The 23,347-nt window shown below is 42.4% G+C and overlaps 1 protein-coding gene across 1 annotated transcript in view; it reads right to left on the bottom strand.

Moving 5' to 3' along the window:
* Positions 1 to 13: 13 nt before the first annotated feature.
* LOC118825406 (cadherin-11) overlaps positions 14 to 23,347 on the bottom strand; it is a 169,046-nt gene continuing 145,712 nt past the window's right edge. Inside the window, exons 7-15 of the mRNA XM_036595991.1 lie at positions 21,102 to 21,238; positions 16,915 to 17,036; positions 13,135 to 13,252; positions 12,299 to 12,613; positions 10,069 to 10,273; positions 7,584 to 8,007; positions 5,552 to 5,899; positions 1,153 to 1,630; positions 14 to 1,100 (exon numbers count right to left, since the gene is read on the bottom strand). Of these exons, the coding sequence (XP_036451884.1) occupies positions 697 to 1,100; positions 1,153 to 1,630; positions 5,552 to 5,899; positions 7,584 to 8,007; positions 10,069 to 10,273; positions 12,299 to 12,613; positions 13,135 to 13,252; positions 16,915 to 17,036; positions 21,102 to 21,238 (2,551 nt within the window). The 3' untranslated portion in view covers positions 14 to 696. The remainder of the gene's footprint in view (positions 1,101 to 1,152; positions 1,631 to 5,551; positions 5,900 to 7,583; positions 8,008 to 10,068; positions 10,274 to 12,298; positions 12,614 to 13,134; positions 13,253 to 16,914; positions 17,037 to 21,101; positions 21,239 to 23,347) is intronic.

Raw genomic sequence — 23,347 nt, 5'->3', positions numbered from 1 at the left:
TGCGCCTGTTTTTTTTGTTTTTTTTTTTCTTCCAGGATTGAAATATTCAGACCTTTCGTTTGGAATGACACAGTGGGCTGAATAATTCATTCCCGCCTTCCTCGGTGGATGTATCAACAATTTCTGTACAAACCTTTATCTCCCACCCTTATGTATTTCTTATCGCCTGTGCTATGTTAGCCTACTTTCTTCCCAGACTCCCTGGTGGATGTATTGTCTTGCACGTTGCCCCAAAAACATAATTTAAGGTCCAAGTCATCTGGAATATCTCGATATCTCTCATACGAGGTCTCTCTCTCACTCTCTCTCTCCTCTCATTGTGTGAACTGAAGCTAATCTAAGACACTATGAGCATCATTTTTTTTTCTCCTCCCTGCCTGGCACACTTAAAGAATGGTAAATACTCTGAAGTGAAACAGAGCCTTCGGTGTCTTTAGCTTCTGTGCTCACGCTTCTGCTTTTCAACACTTATTGCTTTAAATTGCATCAATCACTCTCTCCGTAGCCTCCTCTCTCTCTTTGTCTCTGTCTGCCTCTCTTGCCCACGCTTGTTTTTCTCTGTCTCTCCCCATTACTTTTCCTCTACGTCTCCTTCTCCCCTCGCTTCTCTTCCCATTATTCTCGCTCTCGTCGCAGTTTAATCATCCCCTCGCCCTTTACACCTCGCTCTCTCCCACTTTCCCCTCGTTCTCTCTTTCAGTCTTTGTCCTTCCTCTCGTCTCCGGACTGCTCCTCTTTCTCATCCTCCTCCTCCGTGCTCTGCTTCCGCGCCTTCTCTCCGTCCTTCTCGTCTTTTTCCTTCTCCCGGTCTCGGAACAGCTGGGCCAGCTTGCGGAACTGCGGCCCCCATTCCTCCAGGCCGCCGCCCCACTCTTCCTTCTCTCCGTCTTTTTCCCCCTCGCTTTCCAGGGAGCTGAGCGAGCCAGCCCGAGACCCCGTGCCCTCCAGCCCGTACACCTGCACCGAGTCGTATGGCGGCTGCGTGGGATCGAAGGTCACCTGGGCCAGGCGCAACCGCAGGAACTCGCCCACCCTCAGGGCAAGAGAGTGACCCCCTGCGCCTCCACCGGCTGAGGCCGCTCTAGCGGCCGCTTCGGGCCCTGTAGGGCCAGGCACCTCCATATCCCAGAATCCCCGCAAAAGATCCCCGACCTTGGCTGGGATAGGGCAGCAGCTGGGGGGTCATATCCCGCCTGCCCAGGCCGAAACCTCCCAAACCCACCCTATCCCGCCAGTCCCCTATGAAGCCCCCTCCGGCGCTCTCCGGATACACCACAAAGTTGCTGCCCATTTCCAGTCCGCCTCGGCCCAGGCTGCCTGTGTAGTCCCTCTGCGGATCCCCCTGCAGGACTGTTGCGTAATTGCGACCGGCGGCTCCGTCCGCGCCCAACTCCGCGGAACCAGCCGCACTCTTTTTCGGAGACATCCCAGCCCGTGACGATCGCCGTCCAGCCGAGGGCAGTGTGGCCGAGTCGCACGCCCAACTGCCCGAAACACCAGAGACGGCAGCCAGGGAACCGGAGCGGGTCAGCACCAGCGTCTGCTGTTCGCGAGGGGTGGAGTCCGACTGCACCTGTTTGGGACGGGGAGGAGCAGGAGGGTCAGAGCGGGTCAGGATGAGCTTACGCTTCTGTTAGGACACCATGGGAGTGAGAGAGAAAGGGAGAGAGAGAGAGAAGATGGAGAGAGAAGGTGGAAGGGCAGAGGGTTTTATTGAGGAGGGAGAGTATTAGAGAAAGAAAGTGGAGAGATAATAAATACTCGCAGGTGCAAACAGAGATATTCAGACAGAACAGAAGAGAAGGTGATAAACAGAGCGAGGGAGAGTGAGAGGAGCGTTAGAGAGAGCAGAGAAAGGAACGAAGAGAAAGAAGCACTTGAAATAGACCATGAAAGGCAGAGAGAGAGAGAGAGAGAGAGAGAGAGAGAGAGAGACACAGACAGAGAAGATGGAGAAAAAGCACAGGCTGTAGCAGAGGTTAATTGGGCTCTAAAAAGAGCTAACACTGCACTGTGAGGTGAGGGTGAAAGAGGGGGGAAAGACAGCGAGAGACAGCGTGTGAAAACACCATCATCATCGTCACCGTCATCATCATCATCATCACCTCCTCTTCTGTTCTGACTGGTAAATCGATCAGATAGCACCCCAGCCATGTTACAACACTAGACAGCTCTTTGATTCTACTAATTAAAGTCAAGATTGCAGCTTTTTCAACACTTAACACTACGTTTGACATTTGGTGCCCACCAACACAAACAGGAAGCTCACATTCTAGCAGAACTAACAGCTCAGTGATGGCAGCAATTACTAGTTTTACTAAATCCAAAGCCATTTTCTCAGCATCTACATAAAGAACTTGTGTGCAGTTTGGGCACCTCTTGTCAAATGATGTGTTTTGAAGTTATAAGTGCACATCCTCTGCAGAGAACACACAAAACTATGTTTTCTTTACTGTTAATATAACATATTGCAGGCATGTCAAACTAGGGACCTTCCAGGCTAAAGTGCTGTGGAGATTAGTGTTTACACTCATCTAACGCTCTGAATTCAGTTTATGAAGGCGTTGCTAATTAGCTGATGAGCTGAATCAGGTGTGTTTAATGAGACCGTGTGCTGAAGTCTGCAGTGTGTTGGCCCGCGAGGACTGGAGCCTGACATGATGGAACATATTGGGAATTAAATAAAACATAAAATGTGGCCTGTGCAGATTCCACAATTTATTCTTTTTTTTCAAATTTGTTGCAAGTAAATAGAAACTGTGCACTAGAAAACTATTAAAGTTTGTTCCCTGTAGCGGATGTGTTCACTTATTTTCACTTAGAAAATCATCAAAATATGTCATTTTACCGGGGTGGTCAATGTTTTGCATACGACTGTATGCGTCCTAGTACTAAGAAGGGCCTGTTTCGTTTATAAATTGTCTATCGTCACTGTTGGAACACAGTCTCGTATCCCAGAAGTGGTAAATTTACAGTAGAAGGAAAAAAAACATTCTGAAGCTGTAACAGAAGTTCATGTGATAAGATTTTTTTCCCAAGTCATTTTGGAGTATTTCGATTGGCCCATTCGACTCAAAATTTCGAAATGAGTTTTTAAATTATGCAAAACAGTAAAAAAAAATGAAAAAAAAAGTGTAGATACAAAGTTTTGTGTGACAGTGCTGATATGATAAGTTGCAACTTTTTTTGCAAATTTTTTTCCCCAATTTTGTCCAAAATATAGTCATTGCAAATTCCACCTTTTTGCTAGTCTCGCAAGGCCAGACGGGGACAACTATAAGAAAGTTTTGTGCCAAATTTGGTGGGAACGTGGACTTTTTAGGGATGAACTGAGTGGGAAATTTTTAAACCAATCCAACACCATGAACATGATGCTGGTGATCAAACTAGGGGGTGATGGTGGGCTGTGGATGTAGTGTAAGTTGGAGGAAATGTTGCTCACCCAGTGTTGAAAAGTTTGAAACGTCAGACAATCAAGCAAAAGTATGTATTTATTCCATTAAATAAGCACTAAAAACAGACACAAACTAAGCAAACGGTTTAGCTTCTTGCTATCATCAGTGCTCATGAAGCAACTCTCTCAACAACCTACTTCCTTTTGAAGACTCAGATAAATTGCCCTCACCTGCTGGGGCCTCCTTAAAGTGACAATACACCAGCAAGAGGATATACTCAGTTACCAAAACAAAAATCTGATACACAAAGAACATCAGAAACTCTTTCAAAAATATAATACATTAATCAAAGATGTTTTTTTAATAGAAAACAATTGAGATTAAGATCTTCATTCATACGGAGATAAAAGTTCCCAAATCCAAAGGCCTCCCTCTGCTATAATCTTTTGTCCCGATCTTCCCCTCTTCTTTGCATCAAAAGAAGCTGAAACATTTGCTCAGTTTGTTTTTTTTGTATTCTATTTAATGGAAAAAATACATACTTTTGCTAAACTTGTCTGACTTTCATATCTTCATATCATAATCATAGTGCAACTTCCACTAAATCCCTCCCCTGGATACCTAGTCTAGTAAGTGTAACTGCAGTTGTAACTGCAGCTCTGATAAGCTTTGATAAGAGTTTCAGTTTCAATAAAAGAAAATGCCACAATGTTGTGTGGGGTATTTTTAAATCAGATGTTCAATATCCCCAGAGTTTGGACAGGGTGTGAAATTTTACTCGTTTACTAGACTGAAAATAAGTATTACAATATGTTTATTTTTGATACTGAAATACATTTAAAAGCAAGTACAATTGTACTCCCACTCAAGGAAACTTACACTTATATTATTACTGGAGGCTATCTGCTTTCACTGACGTACTGGAATTGTGCACTTTGTCCACCCCTGCTAATTGCTAATTCTGTTACACCAGCTAACAGACACCCATGTTGGCTAGCATTGTGTTGAGTGATTAAGGGATGGGGGGGCATCCTACCCCCTCAGAGGGATCGAATTCATGATCTGATGATTGGGCACTTATTGTGCAGAAGTTTAAGCTGATATTTTGATTCGTTTTGGGGATAGAGAGTAGGCATGGCTTCCATGCATGCCTTAAAATGAGTGCTATGGAAAAAAGTTGCAATCTTTAATAAGTCATTATTTTTGATGCATTAAATTAGATGCAAGTTTGTCCCTTTTTGCCTTGCTTAAAAAAACCAAACACATGTTCACACTGAAGCACATAAAATCTTTCAAACCTTGGCATTTATTACTCATATAACAGTACACTTTCGGCAACTAGGTATGTGTCTTGTATTAAGAAATGTTTGTGATTTATGAGCCATTAAAAATGAGATTCTACATTTCAAATGCATATTGCTCATGTCTGACAAAGGCTACTACATTATGATTTATACCAACAAAAAGATTTAGATGAATAAATAGACCAAGTAGGTATTTATAAAAGTAACAAACACCTCGTTTTGCAAAAGATGGAAATAAGGACGTGTTGTATTATAACAACACTGTTAACTAGTATGTATTTCATGTCAAAATAATGCACTCATATATTCTTCAGCAAATTCTGTAATGCACCATTATGCAAATGCAATGTTTGAGAAAAATCAAAGTTTGAAAATAGTGAAAGTTTGTTAGAATGTCTGTTTGAAGAATTTGAATGAGTTGGTGATTTAGTTCTTCATCAAACGGAAGACTATCTGCATCAGTGATTTTGTCGATATGCATCAGACCAGATAATTCCAACAATAGTGCTAATTTCTCCAAGCCTCTATTGGTTTTACAATGTTATGTCAGTGCGAAGCTAATGGTGGTGTACATTCACTTTCCCACACTGGGTTTAATACCACTTATGGCAGCTGTGGCCTAAACACTGACCTTTGAAGTTTATAAGACATTCAAGTAGCATATTTTTTCATTTACTATTTTTTCATTTACATGTTACAGTGTATCCTTAAGTAAATATTGCAATATAAAGCCTTTACTGAATGAGTCAGACTTCTCTCTTTCAATAATGCGCACAAAATCATGCTATCATGTGCTATTTTTCACCCATGTGAAGAGCTTTAGCCATAAGCATTTTAATATATGTGTGTGACTGTCGTCTGAGCACTGATGACAGCTGCATTGTCAATGGGGACCACGAAAGATGGCCAGAAGGTGACGACAGCCACGCGAATCGGTATGAGGGCAACAGCAGCCATGAGAGACAGCATGATGATGGCGCCCAAGCCTTGTGCACCGAAAGGGGCCACTACAGACAGCAGGAGGGCATGAAGACGGTGCCCAAGCCCTGAGCCCCACCTACTGTTCTGCAGCGAGGCCACTGCGCTACACCTGATGTTAGATCCTGGTGGCCGAGCTGCAGAGCAGTAGCAATGACGGTAACGGGGGGGTGGAGTGGCAAGCTCTCTCTTATCGTCTTCAATCAGGTGCTCATGCTGCCTCTAATGAGAGCAAACTGACGCTGGTTTGGCCTCGGCAGCAGAGGTCACTGAAACGTGTCCAGTATTTGACTTCATATTTGCTTTGTGTGAAGGAAAATAAACTAAAACACTTGCTGCCACCATCATGCCTACCGCCAGCATCCTTTTTCTGTCCAAAACCCAGGAGAAGAATGTAGATATGCTGAGGGGTCCACACCAGAGGGTGGAACGATCAAGGCCCTCCTCCATGGACAACTTGCCTACCAACAAGCCCTGCTTGGTGTGCTCTTGGCCGGACCCAGCAGATGGTCAGGAGCTTGCTGGTGGAAAGACACTCCTTGGTATGCCCAGGGCAGGAGTCCCTCTCTCATCTCCCCTCAAGCCTCCCATCCCTGCTCCAAGAAGGCTTAGAGCTCCCCATCTGTTCCTTCTCTCTTCTTCCACCCACCCGTCCCTGCACCTTGATGGTGAGGGGGCCTCCTTCCCCAACCCCTGCCGAGGTCACATGCTCCCTCTCCTATCCCACCTCTTCAGAAATGAGGAACTTTCCCTATGTCTGTCCCGGCTCCACTCCCAGGCCCCTACCTTGTTCCCTGAGTCCCTGGCCGGAGTTGGGTGATGGGGGTGCGTGCTAGGCGCTCGACCCCCATGCACTGATGACAGGAAAGAGGTGGCGCTCAAACCCTGTGCACCGACAAGGCTGATGTGGTTTGCAGTTTACAAAGTGATTAAACTGTACACATTTGTAATATTTATCTTTGAAACATTTCCATATATTGTTCCACTTTAGCATTTGCTAAATGTGAGAACATTGTGTGGGACACATTATTACTATAATTGTACACCTACCATTTCATTTAGTATTTGTAGTATAACTGTAGTATAATTTAGTATAACCTATTTGTTTCTACATGTTTTTGTCCATTTTATCAGCTCCACTTACCATGAAGCTGCACTTTATGGTAGTTAGCCACCTTTTACCCTGGTTTTCAATGGTCAGGACCCCCCACAGGACACCCATTATGTTATTTTATGTTTTGTTATGTTCTTATTTAATGGCTCATAAATCAGAAATCTTCATAACTTTAAGACTAATACCTAATTGTCAAAAGACCACTGTGGTATAAGTAATAAACACCTAAATTTCAATCACCTGAGGTGCTTTGATGTGAAGATATGGAGATGTGCTCCAATGCACCAAACAATATACATTTTTCCCACATTTTCAGTAAGCCACATATCTGCATCTGTATCTATTGTTTTGGTTAAACAAACATTCAACTAAAAAATAATCCTCAGCAATTTCATGCGTCCAGCTTCAATAGTCTGAAAGTAATGAGTTGGCTCTTTTATACCTTTTTCCATTGCAATTTTAAGGCAAAAATGGAATTCATGCACACCTTTAAAAGCCTCTGTATCCCTTATAGTAATAAAGACACAAGCGTAAAATTTTGCACACTATATTTTAGACACAAAGACATTATTTACTGAATGTATTAAGCAAATCTGGACAGGTGGAAGGCCTTTAGTAGTGTCACACGGATTGACCCTTCTGTGTAGAACAAGTGGAATTTGTGGAGTTTTTTGGCTGTACTGGACAACAAATTGTTCATCTTAGAAAACTGAGTCCAGTTATTTAGCAGCTGCAATAAACTGAAGGAGTAACAGCTGGGCTGTTGTACTATAAAAAGAGATGATTATTTACCCAGTCCAGATCTTGGCTCTGCTGGGCATCGCTGCTCGAATCCTCCTTGGCGTCATTTTTCCGTGGCGTTCCCCCTTCGGATGCAGTGGCACCATCCTGCGATGCTGTTCCCTCCCTGGAACTGTTCCCTGCCTCCCCAGGCCCCACATACAAAGCCCCTGGCCCCAGGGGTCCCACCACTGCCCCCTGGTTCTGGATGACCAGGGAGTGGTCTGGTTGGCCCCCAGGAAAGCGGTAGCCCAGCTCAGCCAGACCAGGCTCATAGGGAGCCTGTGAGCGTCGGAGCACAGGGAGCGTTTGGCTGCTGTAACACAAGCGGCCATACAGGGGAGCCGTCTGGCTGTGATGACCGCTGTCCAGCACCCCTGACTGGGCCCAGCTGCTGTATGTCCGTGCCTTATCCTGGCCACGCTGGGAATAACGTCTGGAGAACATTGGGAAAGCAGAAGAAGTACTATGAGCCGCTGTGCTTTGTTAACATATAACATAGTTGACTTATAATTAAAACGTCCAAAAGTTTGTGGACACCTGCTCGTCCAGTGTTTCTTCTGAAATTAAGGGTATTAATAGGGAGTTTGTCCTCCTTTGCTGCAGTAAAACCCTTACTCTTCTGGGAAGGCTTTACACTACATGTTAGAACATTGCTGTGAGGATCTGATTGCATTCAGTGACGGTGCAGTTTAGTCCAGGACCAGCTTACACACAATTACTAATAATAGTAATTGTGCTTACAGCACATCAAGAATCAGTGATCTCCTAACATTATAGAGGTCATATGTGTGGCTTATCAGCTCTGTTTGTCTCTAACCATCAGTGAGTAGCTTGACTTGAATGTAGCAGGCAACACACTGTCCCCACTGTTTTTGTCAGCTCTGTTTACGGCAAGCAGGACAGAAAAAAATGTCGTCAAATCGTTTAAAGCAATTTCAACTTCAGTCATGCTACGGTAGCTAGTGGTGTCAGCTATGACATCAACTTAGCTAGCTAGCAATGTCAAAGGGGAATTCAATCCATTTTTGAACAGAAAGGTTATGCGATGTAGACAAAGTCATTGACAGTGTTTTGATGTGAAATGGTGCACTGTAAAATAAAAAAATCTACTCCTATTTACAGTAGAAGCCAAGTATATGTAGCCATTTTATTTACTACCCAAAACCACTGGTGAACCGACATGTGCCATGCTTATATGTAATGTCAATAATACCATGCTGATAATGGCAAAATGTGGGTAAATCTGAAAAGATTGGTTTGCTTGGGTACTATGTTGCCTTACAGCGCCCTGCATGTGCCTATTTTTCTTTCAAAAATACATTTTAGGTCAAAACTGTCATAAAACAATGTCTCAAATATCAAGCGATCATAAGTAGGGTTGGGCAGTAAGATGGTAACAAGGTAAGAAACAAAGAGAACAAAAACAAGCTAGAAATAAATTTCTATTCCACATCTCAACTGCCAAATTCCATGCATTTATATTTTAGCGGGCTCACTGATTGGTGGTATGGAAGCTCCAATAGGTGGCACAGATAGAAAGAGGGGAAAAAATCAGAGCCAGGAAAAACCTCTGGAAAAACTAAGTGTGATAGCTCAGTAGCGGCTCTGAGTGCTACTGAGTGTGTTTACATGCTCGTAATAATCTCATAACTGCAGAGAATCTGCTGTGTTAAATTCTGCTCGCTGTTTCCAGGACAGCGGTCTGTTTTTTCATATGTGCAGACTGAGAAAAACGAAAGAAATCAGAGTAAGGGTATACATGTGCTAAAAAACAGATCACTGAGCTAAAATCCAGGTCTCTTAATCAGATTTCTAGGCCTTAATCCAGCCTAAGAAATCGGAGCATGTAACATTAGTAAATGTTAGACCGAGGACTTCACACATATTGAATGATAGCTTGAAAATGGTGCACTGTGTTCACTTATTCAGTGTTCATGTAAGATGAGCATCATAAGTGCTTTTACATCCACCCCGGCATCCACCCCTCAACAATACAATATACTAAACGGCTAGACGGTATGAAAAAAGATGATCCCATCCAACCCTATGTAATAGCTTTCTGTGAGATAGCTTTTAGAGGCAGACGTCTGGTTCCTATCACCACCACTGTGAACAAATCTAACCACATCAAACCACTCTGAATGACTTTGCTGACATCGTAACCATATAATTATGCAGAAATGTTGAAAAATAAGCCTTTAAAACAATGGGAACCAGTGCTTAGCATATCAACGCATTCTAAATTTATGCACCTTGGCAAAACTACATTAATATTTCTCATGTTTAATGGGATTTTTGCCAGTGTTCTGCAAAGCCTGTCCAAGCTCACAACAACCGCTGTGAATTTGTGCGTAGAGCATGGAAAGGTCACTAGCGTTCCTGTCACCTTGTTAGCATATTTAGCAGCTCAACACTTCCCTCTGAGAGGAGATAAAAAGCATGAATGGTGTGCTTGTCTAGTCTGTCAGCGTGAATTGAGCCCAGGCCCACTCACATATTTCTGCTGTCCAGGGTGCGGTACCCCCTGTGCGCGCTGTGGGGGGCGCTCTGGAGCGCTGTGATGTCGAACGCAGCGGTGTCCGCCTCGCCGCCTCCCTCGTCATCATACGTTATGATGTTCTCTCTGACATCGTCTTCCTCCAGAGGAGAGAGGGAGTCCCTTTTTTGGCGGCGCAGGGACAGAGAGAGAGCACTGACAGCTAGAGAGAGAGAGGGAGAGAGCAGGGGAACCAAAGAAAGACAGAGTGAGAACCAGCGAGAGTCATTTATAAAAGGAAAGACTTATTGTTTGTAGTAGATGACAGATTTGTGCAATAAAATTGCAGGGTGCCCCAGAGAGACAGAGATTCAATAGGCACATTAGACGACGTGGCATACAGACAGACACTCACACAGACAAACGACTAGTAATTACAAACATGATCCTTCTCGGCTATGGAGAGGAGAAGCTTTCCGTGCCAGATCTTCAAGCAGTCATAAAATATTGAGAGAAACGTGCAACGCGTTACACAGATGACACAACTTCTCATTAGTGACATGCTGAAAACGTGGCAAACTAAAAAGCACCACCTTTTTTGCATTGCTATGATGTCGCTTAATCGCTTTACTGAAGAACAATTAACAGAGATTTGCTTTTTAAGAATAAATTCCTGTCAGAAGTGAAAGCAATCCACACTGAAAGCTCCACTCACTGTGTGGTTAATCATTGCATTTGTTTACGGCTCACTCGATCAAAATGGTTCAAAGTCAGAGATGAAAACACAATTTAGACTTTTTACTGATTTGGACTTTTGACTAAAACCCTTTCGCTTTTAGTGCCTCTACATCTTAATTATGTTTACTTTATTAAAATAAATGTCTGAACCTGCCATTTTGTCACTACCGAAACTTTACCGGTGTTTCGGTAGTGACAATTTTAGCTCATTTCAAGCAGAGTACACAGCTAGCAAATACAGCTTTGAACAGTTATACACACATAACATTTCAATATTTTTCAGTAAAAACACAAAAAGATTACTCAGTTGAAGAAAATATATGTTTCAGTAGTGACAGTTCTTAATGTTCCACACTGATTTTCAGATTTTGGGATACATTAACATCAAAATAATGGGATCTAACTGCTCACCATGTGGCCATGAAGGACAGGGATGCAGTCTCACTTCCTGCTCTACAATTCAGGGGTGTGGCTAAAATGAGGCCCCGCCTATGGTCTAAAACTCTTTGTTGCGGTAATGAAATTGTGGGACAGCATTTTCCATTTTTTTTTATTATTATTAAAAAAATCATGATAAATCAAAGTTTTTAGCTTCACTTTAAAAGAAATCAGAAAATCATTTTAAATACAACATTTTTAAAAATGAAATTTAGGTGTTTATGTTTGGAACAGCCATCTCTCAATAGAAAGTACCCTATAAAAGATGATTTAAAATATATTTAGCTGATTATTATCTCTACTAATGCCTTGGGTTTAAATAAATCATGATATCATATTTGTAAATATTTAGGGTATTAACATTATTTATTTTATTATTTTGTTTTTTTACTGTGGGATCACATTTTGAACTGAATTCAATAGAATGGTGAAGACCTATTAGTGGTCCTTGCATTCCTATCAACACTATGTGGCAAAAGAATAATCACTGTCCAGTCTAGTGACACTGTCCAGTTATAATTGGTAATTTGTTTTATTGGGTTCTCTTTATTTTTACTCTATTGCTATAAAAGAACAAACTTAAATGAAGATCATGTCATAAAGTGTTTACAAACTTGCAAGCAGCACTGTATTTATTAGCTTCTACATCAGTGGAACGTCAGTAGATTTCTTTGTCGCCATGGGGGGGTGGATTCCCAAGACATTATTGGATGAAAACGGATAAAAAAATTTAATTCCATCGAACAAATAAGGCTAAGGGATGCAATGTTGTGCTACAGAGTATTGCATAACATAAATATCATGCTACATCATCGTTTAAGGCTGCAATGGCCCATTATGGTCAGACATGGAGCCTTCTCATTGACATTCATGGCATCTGGCAGACGTTCTTATCCAATTTGATTAGTTTACCTTGGTTTGGCGAAGGTAGTGTTAGGAGTCCAAGGCAGAAATTGGAATACAGGTATAGTGTAGGGTGCTTGCCCCGGTCTACAGCATGGCTGGCAGAGAAGTTACCAACTACACTTTACCAACCACGCAACTCCATATGCAACTGTGCAGACCATCTTACCCAAAAGTGTGGCCACGCAGGCTAAAATAGCCAGCAGGGCAGCAGTGCTGAGTCCAGGGGAGGGCAGCGAAGAGTGCTGGGGCAGACACACCGTCTCCCTCTCCCATTCTGCATCGCTCTGTTTCTCCTTCTCCCCGGCCCTCGCCCCTCCTTTCAGACAGGGACAGACGGACACGGTGACCGTCCCGGTGCTGGTCAGGCCTGAGGAGCCATCCCTCAGGATCAGCGGGACATGGAGGGTGAGGGAGGAGGAGGAAGAGGAGGAGCGAGAGAGCGCCTGCAAGGGCGAGGCCAGCACCAGGCTCGCGGTGGGGCCTGGAGAATAATGGAGAAATGGAGAGATAGAGGGTTAGAAAAGAGGGGCTTTTAGATCAAATGGAGCCGGATAGACGTTTAATTCAATTGAAATCAATCGAGTGCACTTTAATTCCATTGCCTCGCCGCTACGACATTTGTACAGACCACTGAGTCCGAATGCGGCGGGTTGGTGGGGGGGGGGTTGAGGATGCCAGAGCGCATTCTTTCTGAGCGCAGGGGAGAAGATGGATGTGGCGGAGAGAGGCGAAGGCAAACAATGGGGGGAAAACAAAAGGAGCGGTGCACAAAGGAGCCGTACAATGCCGTCGCATAGACAGAGATGATGAAGGTGGAAGCGGAAACACAGAGGGAGAGAGAGTGAGGCGGTGGGAGACAGATAAAACGGAAGAGCGAGAGAGATGTAGAGAGAAGCAGTGAGGGAGAAAGAGAAAGTTAGAGAGAGCGAGGAGAGAGGGAGAGAATCGGCAGGAGGGATCAAACGAGGAAGTGGCAGAGAGAGACAGAAAGACGATGCACACCTCCGCTCTCTCTGATGCTGAAGTTGAGTGCGGCGCTGGACTCTGGAGGAATGTTGAAATGGACGGTGCTGTCATTGCCTCCCTCGTCTCTATCAATCGCTCTCAACACCTGCACCACCTGAGAGAAAGAGATAGAAGGAGAAACGGCGAGAAAGGAAAAGAGGGCAGAGCCAAAAAGCGGGAGAGCAAGTAGAAAAAGAAAAAAAAAAAGACAGGAAGAAAAGTGGGGTGGGATTAGTTTCCACACTTAATGCCAGACATCTGTATTAAGCTTACCAGCCCCCAGCCCCGCAAACAGGTAACGAGAGACTGATTAATGCAAAGCACGAACACAAACGATAATTAACTCTGACCCCAGTATTGAGCCTTGGGGAACACCTATGCGCAGAAACAGGTTTTAGCGTGTGCTCGGAAAACTCCCAGATCTAACCCAGGAGACTCACTTAGGCTAGAAATAATCACACACTTCCAGACTTGTTTCAAGGATCTTTCCCCGCAGCTCGGGGACCCAGTTAAAAGAAAAACATGAATTGCGCAATATGGACAGCTAGTAGGACAGTTATGTCGGCGCCGGTTCTTTGAGATTTTGTAACACGTGGAGATTAAGACACTGTCAAGTCATATTAGCGATTCACTACATCTTCAAGGCCATGCAACTTCCCAGCCCGGACTGGCTCCTGCTACAGACAGTTACACAAACGCTGAGTGAGCTATGTGGAGTATCTCAGTCAGGCACAAGCGAGTTAAACGCTGGAGATGAGACACGTGCTGAGGCAGCTGAGCAGATGGACATGGAGACCCAATTAAAAATAAAGAAGTGGGAAAATAATATGAGACAGGCAGCGAAACGGAAACAAACATTGATGTAGACGTTCAAAAGATACGTGGATTAAAAAAGTAGCGAGAGAAGGCGAGCATCAAAAGATGAGGAGGCGTTCTGCTGTAGGTGTACTGTACGTACGTTAGAGATGTTAAAGGAGTGTGACGTTCTGTAATGGAGCCAGTCTGGGGTAAAGATTTAGCCCCAGGCTTTGGCAAATATGGTATACGTTTCAGTGTTCGGCAACAATTATGCAAGCATGCAGACGGAAGATTACACACACCAGAGGAGTTTTTAGCCGTGTAGGGCATTATTAACACAAAGAGCATGCATGAGTGTGTTTAAAGAAGTCTAGGGCATTCATAAAAGCAAACAAATAACAACAGACTAACCGAAAACACTACTGTGGTGTTCCTTTGTGCATTTTATTAGACATTACACAGAGATTTACAAGGGCCATAATCTTTTTTTCTTGTATTTTTCCCCACTGATGTACAACTCTGATAATGTTTGTGTGATTTAATGTACCAAAAACGGCCCAAAGGCTTTTCATGATTTCCCAACCTCTCTTTTTTGATAATTACACAGGCTGTTTTTGCTTTTGCACCTGTAAGCCTGAAATATGTAAAATACCTCTATTCTGATTGGCTGCCCTGCATTTTGCCTCTTTCAAAAAGCAGTAACAACACTCTCTATGACTTCAGCTTGAATGAGCAGGCAAAACCACTGTAGGTCAAATAGGCAGTCATATATAAATGCCATGGATGCAATGGTTAAGAATTTTTATGGTGGATTCCTCTACTGATTTGTTTACAGCCGAATTAGGTGACAGCTTACTTTTTTGTCTGATTTTTATTAGCCTTTTATTTAACCCAAAGCACACTGCATATGCTAAACAGAAAATAAATATACAGGGTGATTCAAAACGATTCATCCAATTTCAAAATGATTTATTTCACTTGTAAATTATTACAGAACAATGCAGTAAATTGTAAATGGTTTAATTGAGCATAAAGTTTATCATGTAATTTTACAGGTGCTTAACAGGTGCTCCTGCTGCTGTACGGACAACATCAACACTGTAGTCAAATTCATCCCATACTCGATTGTGCATGTCTGAACTTGGAACTTGGAACTGTTCTTGGAACTGTTGGTACCAATGACGAATGCTCTGAGCTGTTGGAGGTTCTCTGCCGATGAAAATATATATATATATATACACCGATCAGGCATAATATTATGACCTCCTTGTTTCTACGCTCATTGTCCATTTTATCAGCTCCACTTACTATATAGGTGCACTTTGTAGTTCTACAGTTACAGACTGTAGTCCATCTGTTTCAATGCATACTTTGTTAGCCCCCTTTTACCCTGTTCTTCAGTGGTCAGGACCCCCATGGACCCTCACAGAGCAGGTACTATTTGGGTGCTGGATCATTCTCAGCACAGCAGTAACACTGACGTGGTGGTGGTGTGTTAGTGTGTGTTGTGCTGGTACGAGTGGATCAGACACAGCAGTGCTGCTGGAGTTTTTAAACACTGTGTCCACTCCCTGTCCACTCTCACTCCTACCTTGTCAATTCACCTTGTAGATGTAAAGTCAGAGGCGATAGCTCATCTGCTGCTGCATAGCTTGTGTTGGTCATTCTCTAGTCCATCAGTGGCCACTCATACCAGTTCAACACACACTAACACACCATGTCAGTATTACTGCAGTGATCCACCAGCCCAAATAGTACCTGCTCTTTGAGGGTCCATGGGGGTCCTGACCACTGAGGAACAGGGTAAAAGGGGGCTAACAAAGTATGCAGAGAAACAGATGGACTACAGTCTGTAATTGTAGAACTACAAAGTGCATCTATGTAGTAAGTGGAGCTGATAAAATGGACAATGAGTGTAGAAACAAGGAGGTGGTCATAATGTTATGCTCGATCGGTGTACATATCGCTGTTGTCTGAATAAAACCTTGTATCTCCTAAATGATAACTTTACAGGAGAAGGAAAAAACAATTTTAATTTAAGTAAATGGAACTAGACTTTTTTCCAAGTAATTTTGGGCCGTTTCTTTTGGTCCCACACACACACACATATATATATATATATATATATATATATATATATATATATATATATATATATATATATATATATGTATTCATTCATTGTTGCAACACCATTTCGCTATTTCGCTATTTTTCCATGGTTTCCATGGAAAAAATGGGGATGTTTCTTTTATTTCAAAAAAGCAGTCTATTCTTACAGATGACCTGAGAAGCACTTTAAAAGCTTCAAATACTCGCTGAAATTTCTAAAAAAAATGTAAGTGCTTTTCAGGAACAGATTTGCTCAAATTTTAATCACTGTTTCAGTTCAGTTTCAGCACAGGCTGTGCTAGGCATGCATCTTTTCTCCATGCCCACTTTCTACCTCATTCTAAACTATATTTAAAACAACATTTTACTAAAATGAGATGACTTTGCAGGTGTTGTGCTTTCTGAGCAGCTCCTGTGCTGTACTAATAGTGTGTTGTGGACGCTCTTATCTGATACAGCATTAAAAATTCGGAATAAATAATCTGTTTGCACTGTTAAGTTTTAAACCAGCTGTAAAACTTTTGAAAACAAAACATAGTTAAAAAGAGCTAATATTCCAGCCTGAAGTGGTTACACAACAGAACTGTATACAAACTGAATGTAAAGCAATGTAGTTTGTAGCTCTAAGGTGAGGTGATGCAGATGCCTGTTGTCAACTTATGATGCATTCATCTAAATCAGGACTTATTTAATTAGTTTAAACATTTTACATATATTAAAGATAACTACACTCAAAAAAAATATTTGTGCTTTGAAAAAGAAGCCTCTGAACACTAAATAGAAAAACAAATACCCTCGTAAGAAACAAATACACAAGTATTAACATTATTTGGGCCTATTCACTTATTCATATAGCAGATGCCTCACCTGTCCAGCAGATGCGGAGTCACACATGGCCGTGTTGTACTGTCGGTCCAGTTCCGGGGCATTGTCATTCAGATCCAGTGTCTCGATAGCAACCACCACCCTGGATACTTGGCTGGGGTTGTCTGAGGTGAGAATAAACAAAGGCAGTTTACTGGAACTTTCGACTGCATGCAAGGTTTAGCATGAAGCCAGCAAGCTTGGACAAACATAAACGCTATATACCCACGTTCGTACCTTGAAATGTGTTTGCTACCCACTTCAGAGTAAATTACAGGCTTGTAAAGTTCAAAACACACATAACGCACACACACGGAAACCCACATAACCACGGCTGAAGTGACGTTTTTAAAAACTGAGACTTCAGCAGTACTTCAATCACTCATCCCATTCTGGACTAATGGCTTGTCATAGCAAATAAATAGCTTTTACCAGGGTGTATTGGTACAGTATGGGCCTGTCGTAGCGGGGAAATGGACTTAATGGATTGGTACTGAGCCTGAGAAAGCACGCCTGCAATCGCTCTCGCTCATTATGATTCAGCCCCACACGCTCAGCTCTGGCTTGGACTCTATTCACACGAATGTTTTTGGACTGCTTTCACACACACACATGCACGCACACACACACACACATGCCCGGTGCTGTAACATCATGTTGTGGATTAGTGCCCATTGCACCACATTGCTGGAAATAAGCTCCTTCTACAATAGCTATCAAGCCTGTCTCGAATAGCATAATGCAACTTTTCCACAGGCGGATAAAAGAGCAGCACTCAGTCCCCAGTGTTCACAACTGTGGCTTCCTATACATATTACCAGTACAAACAAGAATACACTGCATATTATTAAACTTCACATCTTATTCCTTTCACACCAGTCATGCTATTTTTACGTGAGTAAATAATGCCAACTGTCTCATGATATGATGCTTAATATGATAAATGTGTCATGATTCAATATAGCATGATGGATTATGATACTACAATTCACCTATCCGTGCTCCACCCACAAATATGTTCCATAAATAAAACTGATGCTAGGCTGGAAAACCTTCACAGAACAGAAAAATCCTATTTAGCATGAAAAGAAACTGTAGCACTAGCGCAGTTAGCCCTGCAGGCTATAGCTCAGAATACCCCAGAACAGGCTCAATATTGGCCTTCTGTGGCTCCAACACCAGTCACTCAACTGCAGACCACTATCCAGTCAGAATCAAACCTGCACTGCAATATTTGGATCTATAGACCACTAGCTAAGCTGCACCATATGACCAAAACTTTGTGGACACCTGACCATCACACTTATATGAGCTTGTTGGACATCCTGTTCCAAAACCATGGGCTATAACAGCCTCCACCCTTCTGGGAAGGCCTTCCACAAGATTTTGGGTGTGTCTATGGGAATTTGGGCCCATGTCATCAGTCCAGAGAGCATGTTTCCACTCTTCTGAGTCCAGAGATGGCGTGCTTTACACCCCTCCAGCCGACACTTGGCATTGTGCATAGTGATCTTAGGCTTGTGTGCAGCTGCTCAGCCATAGACACCTATTTCTTGAAGCTCCAGATGAACAGTTCTTGTGCTGATGTTGCTTCCACAGGCAGTTTGGAAGTCTGTAGTGAGCCTTGTGAGTTTGCCTTGTTTAATGCTTTGAGCTGTTGTTGCTTCCTTTTCACAGTAATAGCACTTACAGTCGACTAGGGCAGATCCAGCAGGGCAGAAATTTCACAAATTGACTTGTAGCAAAGGTGGCATCATATAACAGTGCCAAAATTGAAGTCACTGAGCTTTTCAGTACGACCCATTCTACTGCCAATGGTTGTCTATGGAGATTGCAAGGCTATGTGCTTGATTTTATACACCTGTTAGCAATGAGAGTGTCTGAAACACCTGAACTGGATCATTAAGAGGGGTGTTCACATACTTTTGGCAACAAAGCATGTGATGCCTATTATGATAATGATGTGTCATGATTAAATATATCACAACGCCTGACGATACTGCAATTCACCTATCCATGCTCCATCCACTAATACGTTTCTCAATAACAACTGCTAAGTTGAACATATAGAGAACAGAAAAAAAACATATTCAGCATGAAAAGAAACTGTAGCCCATAATTCAGTCTGACTCAAAATACATACATTTAAAGTATGTATTTAAATTAAAATATTAATTTCAAATGGTTATTTCTTTTGTATGCATGTGAAAAGTCACAATGTTCGGATAGACTGTCATTAGCATGGTGCCAATTTTGTTGTTGCTTCTTGGCTAGTTTTGATTAGCTACAGCAATGCAGCCCTGCTAGCATTTTAAACAGGAAACTCTGCCTTTTGTAGCAACCCTAAAAAAGATCGCTACAGTTATTAGTAGGGCTCTGATTTAGTTCGAGGAGTGAAAACACCAAACTGGAAATGAAGAGTATGACCTGAAAATCATCCTTAATTGTTCTAGAATAGAAACCTTCATTTGAAAAAAAACAATAATGACATTATTTTTCATCCCATGCAGCCCACCAGCTTATCATTCATGTCTTACCTGCCAAATTTATCACATGTTGTTGGCTCAACATCACATTTTGGATTAACATCAGATTTATATTTAGATCTACATCTAGATATGTAATGTTTATCTATAAGTGTACAACATAAGCAGACAAGAGCTCTGAGTGTCCTCTATGCCTTTCCATTCACTCTCACATGATTTAATTTGTCGTTTCATAATGTAATAAACCATTTAGCCAGCTAGAGTGTCTAGACTTGGGGAATTTGGCAATGTGTAACACTGAATTTGGTCTTATTTTGATCATAACAACCTCTGTGCAATTAGTATTAGGTTTTTCATAGCAAAGTTGGAACAATTCACTGATTGGCAGATTCAACATTAACATAACCTTGCCATAAACATGTCGTGGCAGATGTCAAATGCTGACATCTGTCATGACGGGGTAATGGTAACATAATGCTGCTGTATTACTGAACATAATATGTCATGACAGCTGATGACAGCATATGACATCTGCTATGATGCTTATGGCATGACTATGCTTATGGCAATGTTATGTATCAGGGTTCAAGTAACATGTTACCCAGTAGTTTGTGTGTACGTGTAAATGTGTCCTTGTGTAAAAGGAACAGGAATTAAGTGTTTTTCATTTTAATCTAATCGGCTAAAGAACAATATGCTGGGGTTGGAAATGACAAATGGGAAATGTGACAATGTCGGTTCTGTCTGGAGCAAAGAGATTGATTTGTCAATGTTTCCGAGCCCTGGTAACTATGTTATTAGATTGAATGGGTTTTTTTGCCAATGTTCTGTAAAGCTTGTTTAACAAGCGCAAACCATTTGCGATGATTAATGTGGAAAACAATTGGAAATAATGGTAGGGCTGTGTGATGAATGTACTTTTATGCTTATCCATGATAAACACAACACTACCGGCCTCTAAAAATGCTTCAAATGCGATGATTACTCCCACTTTCAGTGTTGCGTGTGCTAAATGCACAGGTATGAAGCAGTAACAGCTACTGTTACAACAAACGTGCATCATCATAAGGAATTAAATATATATATATTCATTTGTTTCAGTAGGCCTATTAATTCATGTTTGTAGCCTGACCGAAAACACTAATGGAAAAATAGGCCCAGGGAATCCTGACTGTTTTTAGACTGAAGCACCTCATGAAACTCACTCACATTTGGGAGAGTACAAATTCTCCACAAGGGGGTGCCACTAGCATTCAAATAGCTTCTGATGCATCATAAGAGCTTACAAGTGCACAAAAATGCGCTTGCAGTTCTGTTGCCAGTAGCATTTAATATTTCATTATTTTTCACTTTTATAATACTCAGCGGTATTTTTTTTTCTTATGAAAGATAAGGCAAATTTCTGTCTACACAGCCAAAAAAACTCTGTATTTGCACCACATGCAGTCAAGATCACACTACTCAATGCTAAGCTGAGTATAAGAGCTATAGAGGAATCCTTATGAGATTTCCTTGCTTGCACAGAACATTGGAATATCTTCGAAGTGTTAAAACTGCTGTAACTTTGTTTAACCTTGCAGAGATATGGTAATGAGCCAACCAGGCAACCTTCTTGACTATAAGAGGTTTGCTCATTGTGTACCAACTGTACTATACTGCATTGCAGAGCTGTATTGCGTATGTGTGGTGAAGACCCATGGGTACCTCTCTGAGTGGCAATGATGGTGACGTTGTGCCATTGCTCGTGCTCGCGGTCCAGCTCCATCGCTGTAGTGATGAGTCCGGTGTCTGGGGCGATGCGGAACAGAGCCTCTGGATCTGACTGGGGATCAATTGAGTATCTGAGATAGAAGGAAGGTGAGATAGAGGCAGTTGAGACAGCTTAAAAGACCCTGAGCAAACGGAAAGAGGGGAAACAATGGACAGACATTGGAGGTAAGGGATAAGGGAAGTAAAGAAGAGATGAGAGGGCGATCAAAGCCCAGTGCTGGCACAAGTGAAAGTCTGAGCTGTTGGACCTGTTTGGCCTGCAGATGGCTCAGAGGGGGGCACAGTAGCTGGTTGCGGTTTGGGTGCTGGGGGTTTGCATCCCAGACTAAACACTGCAGGAAAACTTGCCAAAAATGATGCTTTGGTAACACTAGCCTGGTAACTTGCAAGGCTGTCACTATTAGACTAGTAATGAAGTAAACGTCTGATTATTTTGACGTTTAATTGCGGAATTGAGTTCAATAAAGGGGCAGTTAAAAAAGCTCCCTTACTACAAAACCCAAAAGGGTTCTATATAGTGCCAAAAAAGGGTGCTCTGGCTTGTAACAATAGTGGAACCCTTTTTGGTGCTATACAGAACCATCTACAACACATAAGAGTGTATAGCGTACAACCTTTGGGAATCCTTGTGGTGTCAACCAATCCTGACTGCTGGCCTAGTGTCCAGCTATAGGCTAATAAATACAACCCGGCTAGCATTAGTGTAACCCTTACCTCAGCAGACACATAAAATCAGTGAATTGTAAGAAAGAAAACAGTGATTCTGTCCTTATTCAGCACAAAATGGATACTAGAGACAAACTTTTACCTTTAAGCCAAACTGAGATTAGGTATCTGGACAGCCCATTAGTTACTTCACTAACTGTAGCTTTTAGCTTGCTGTATTCCTCATCTGATGAGTCATTTCTATTTGAGTAATCCATTTTCACCGTTGGAATGATCAAGATTTGCAGTTGGAGTTTTTCCACAAGTTCCTCCCACATAATCAGATCAAAGTATCACTGCAACATCATTAAACAGAATCGCAATTCAATCATTAACCATAATATTTGCACAAGTCTAGGATTCAGTCTCGTATTACCTGCTTGTGCTGAGCCATTTATGCACATCGGCACCGCAGCCAACAATGGCTTCGGGCAATGATGTCCTTCACTGATTTGTGCCCACTGCATTTAATTATCACGAAACTGACAAACATGCATGCCTCACCAGACACCAGGTCTGTCCTGCTCTGGGCAAAATAGGTTTTGTGAACAGACATTTATACATGCGTCTGCCACAGTGTCCATTTTACCAGCTCCACTTACCATATAGTTGCACTTTGTAGTTCTACAATTACAGACTGTAGTCCATCTATTTCTCTAGGTGTGATTTGGGTGGTGGATCATTCACAGCACTGCAGTGACACTGACGCGGTGGTGTGTTAGTGTGTGTTGTGCTGGTACGAGTGGATCAGACACAACAGTGCTGCTGTGTCCACTCACTGTCCACTTCTACCTTGTTAGTCCACCTTGTAGATGTAAAGTCAGAGATAATAGCTCATCTGTTGCTGCACAGTTTGTGTTGGTCATCCTCTAGTCCTTCATCAGTGGTCACAAGACGCTCCCCACAGGTGGACTATTGTCAGTCTAGCAGCACTGCTGTGTCTGATCCACTCATACCAGCATAACACACACTAACGTCAGTGTTACTGCTGTGCTGATAATGATCCACCACCCAAATAATACCTACTCTGTGGTGGTTCTGTGAGGGTTCTGACCATTGAAGAACAGGGTGAAAGGGGGCAAACAAAGTAGAGAAACAGATGGACTACAGTCTGTAATTGTAGAACTACAAAGTGCTCCTATATGGTAAGTGGAGCTGATAAAATGGACAGTGAGTGTAAAACAAGGAGCTGGCTTTAATATTATGGCTGATCAGTGTACGTGCATGTAGTGTTAAAATGTGCACAAGGAGGCAGTGGATGCATCTACCATTCAGGGTCATATAAATGCTTATGATGAATTTTCTTGGTCAGTCAGTCCTTGAATTGCTCCACAGTCCTGTGTGCTTTTTGTTGTTGTGAAGGACTCGTTTTGGGCCTGGACCCAATCCTCTATTAGATATATTTACCCAATTCAACTAATCTTTCTGCACTGCAGATTTGTACAGCATGTAGTTTTTAGTAGATTTCAGAGGTG

The sequence above is a fragment of the Colossoma macropomum genome, unplaced genomic scaffold (genome assembly GCF_904425465.1).
Source record: "Colossoma macropomum unplaced genomic scaffold, Colossoma_macropomum, whole genome shotgun sequence".
In the NCBI taxonomy this organism is placed as follows: domain Eukaryota; kingdom Metazoa; phylum Chordata; class Actinopteri; order Characiformes; family Serrasalmidae; genus Colossoma; species Colossoma macropomum.
Note: the sequence above shows the minus strand (reverse complement) of the source record. Positions and strands in the feature narration are given on the sequence as shown.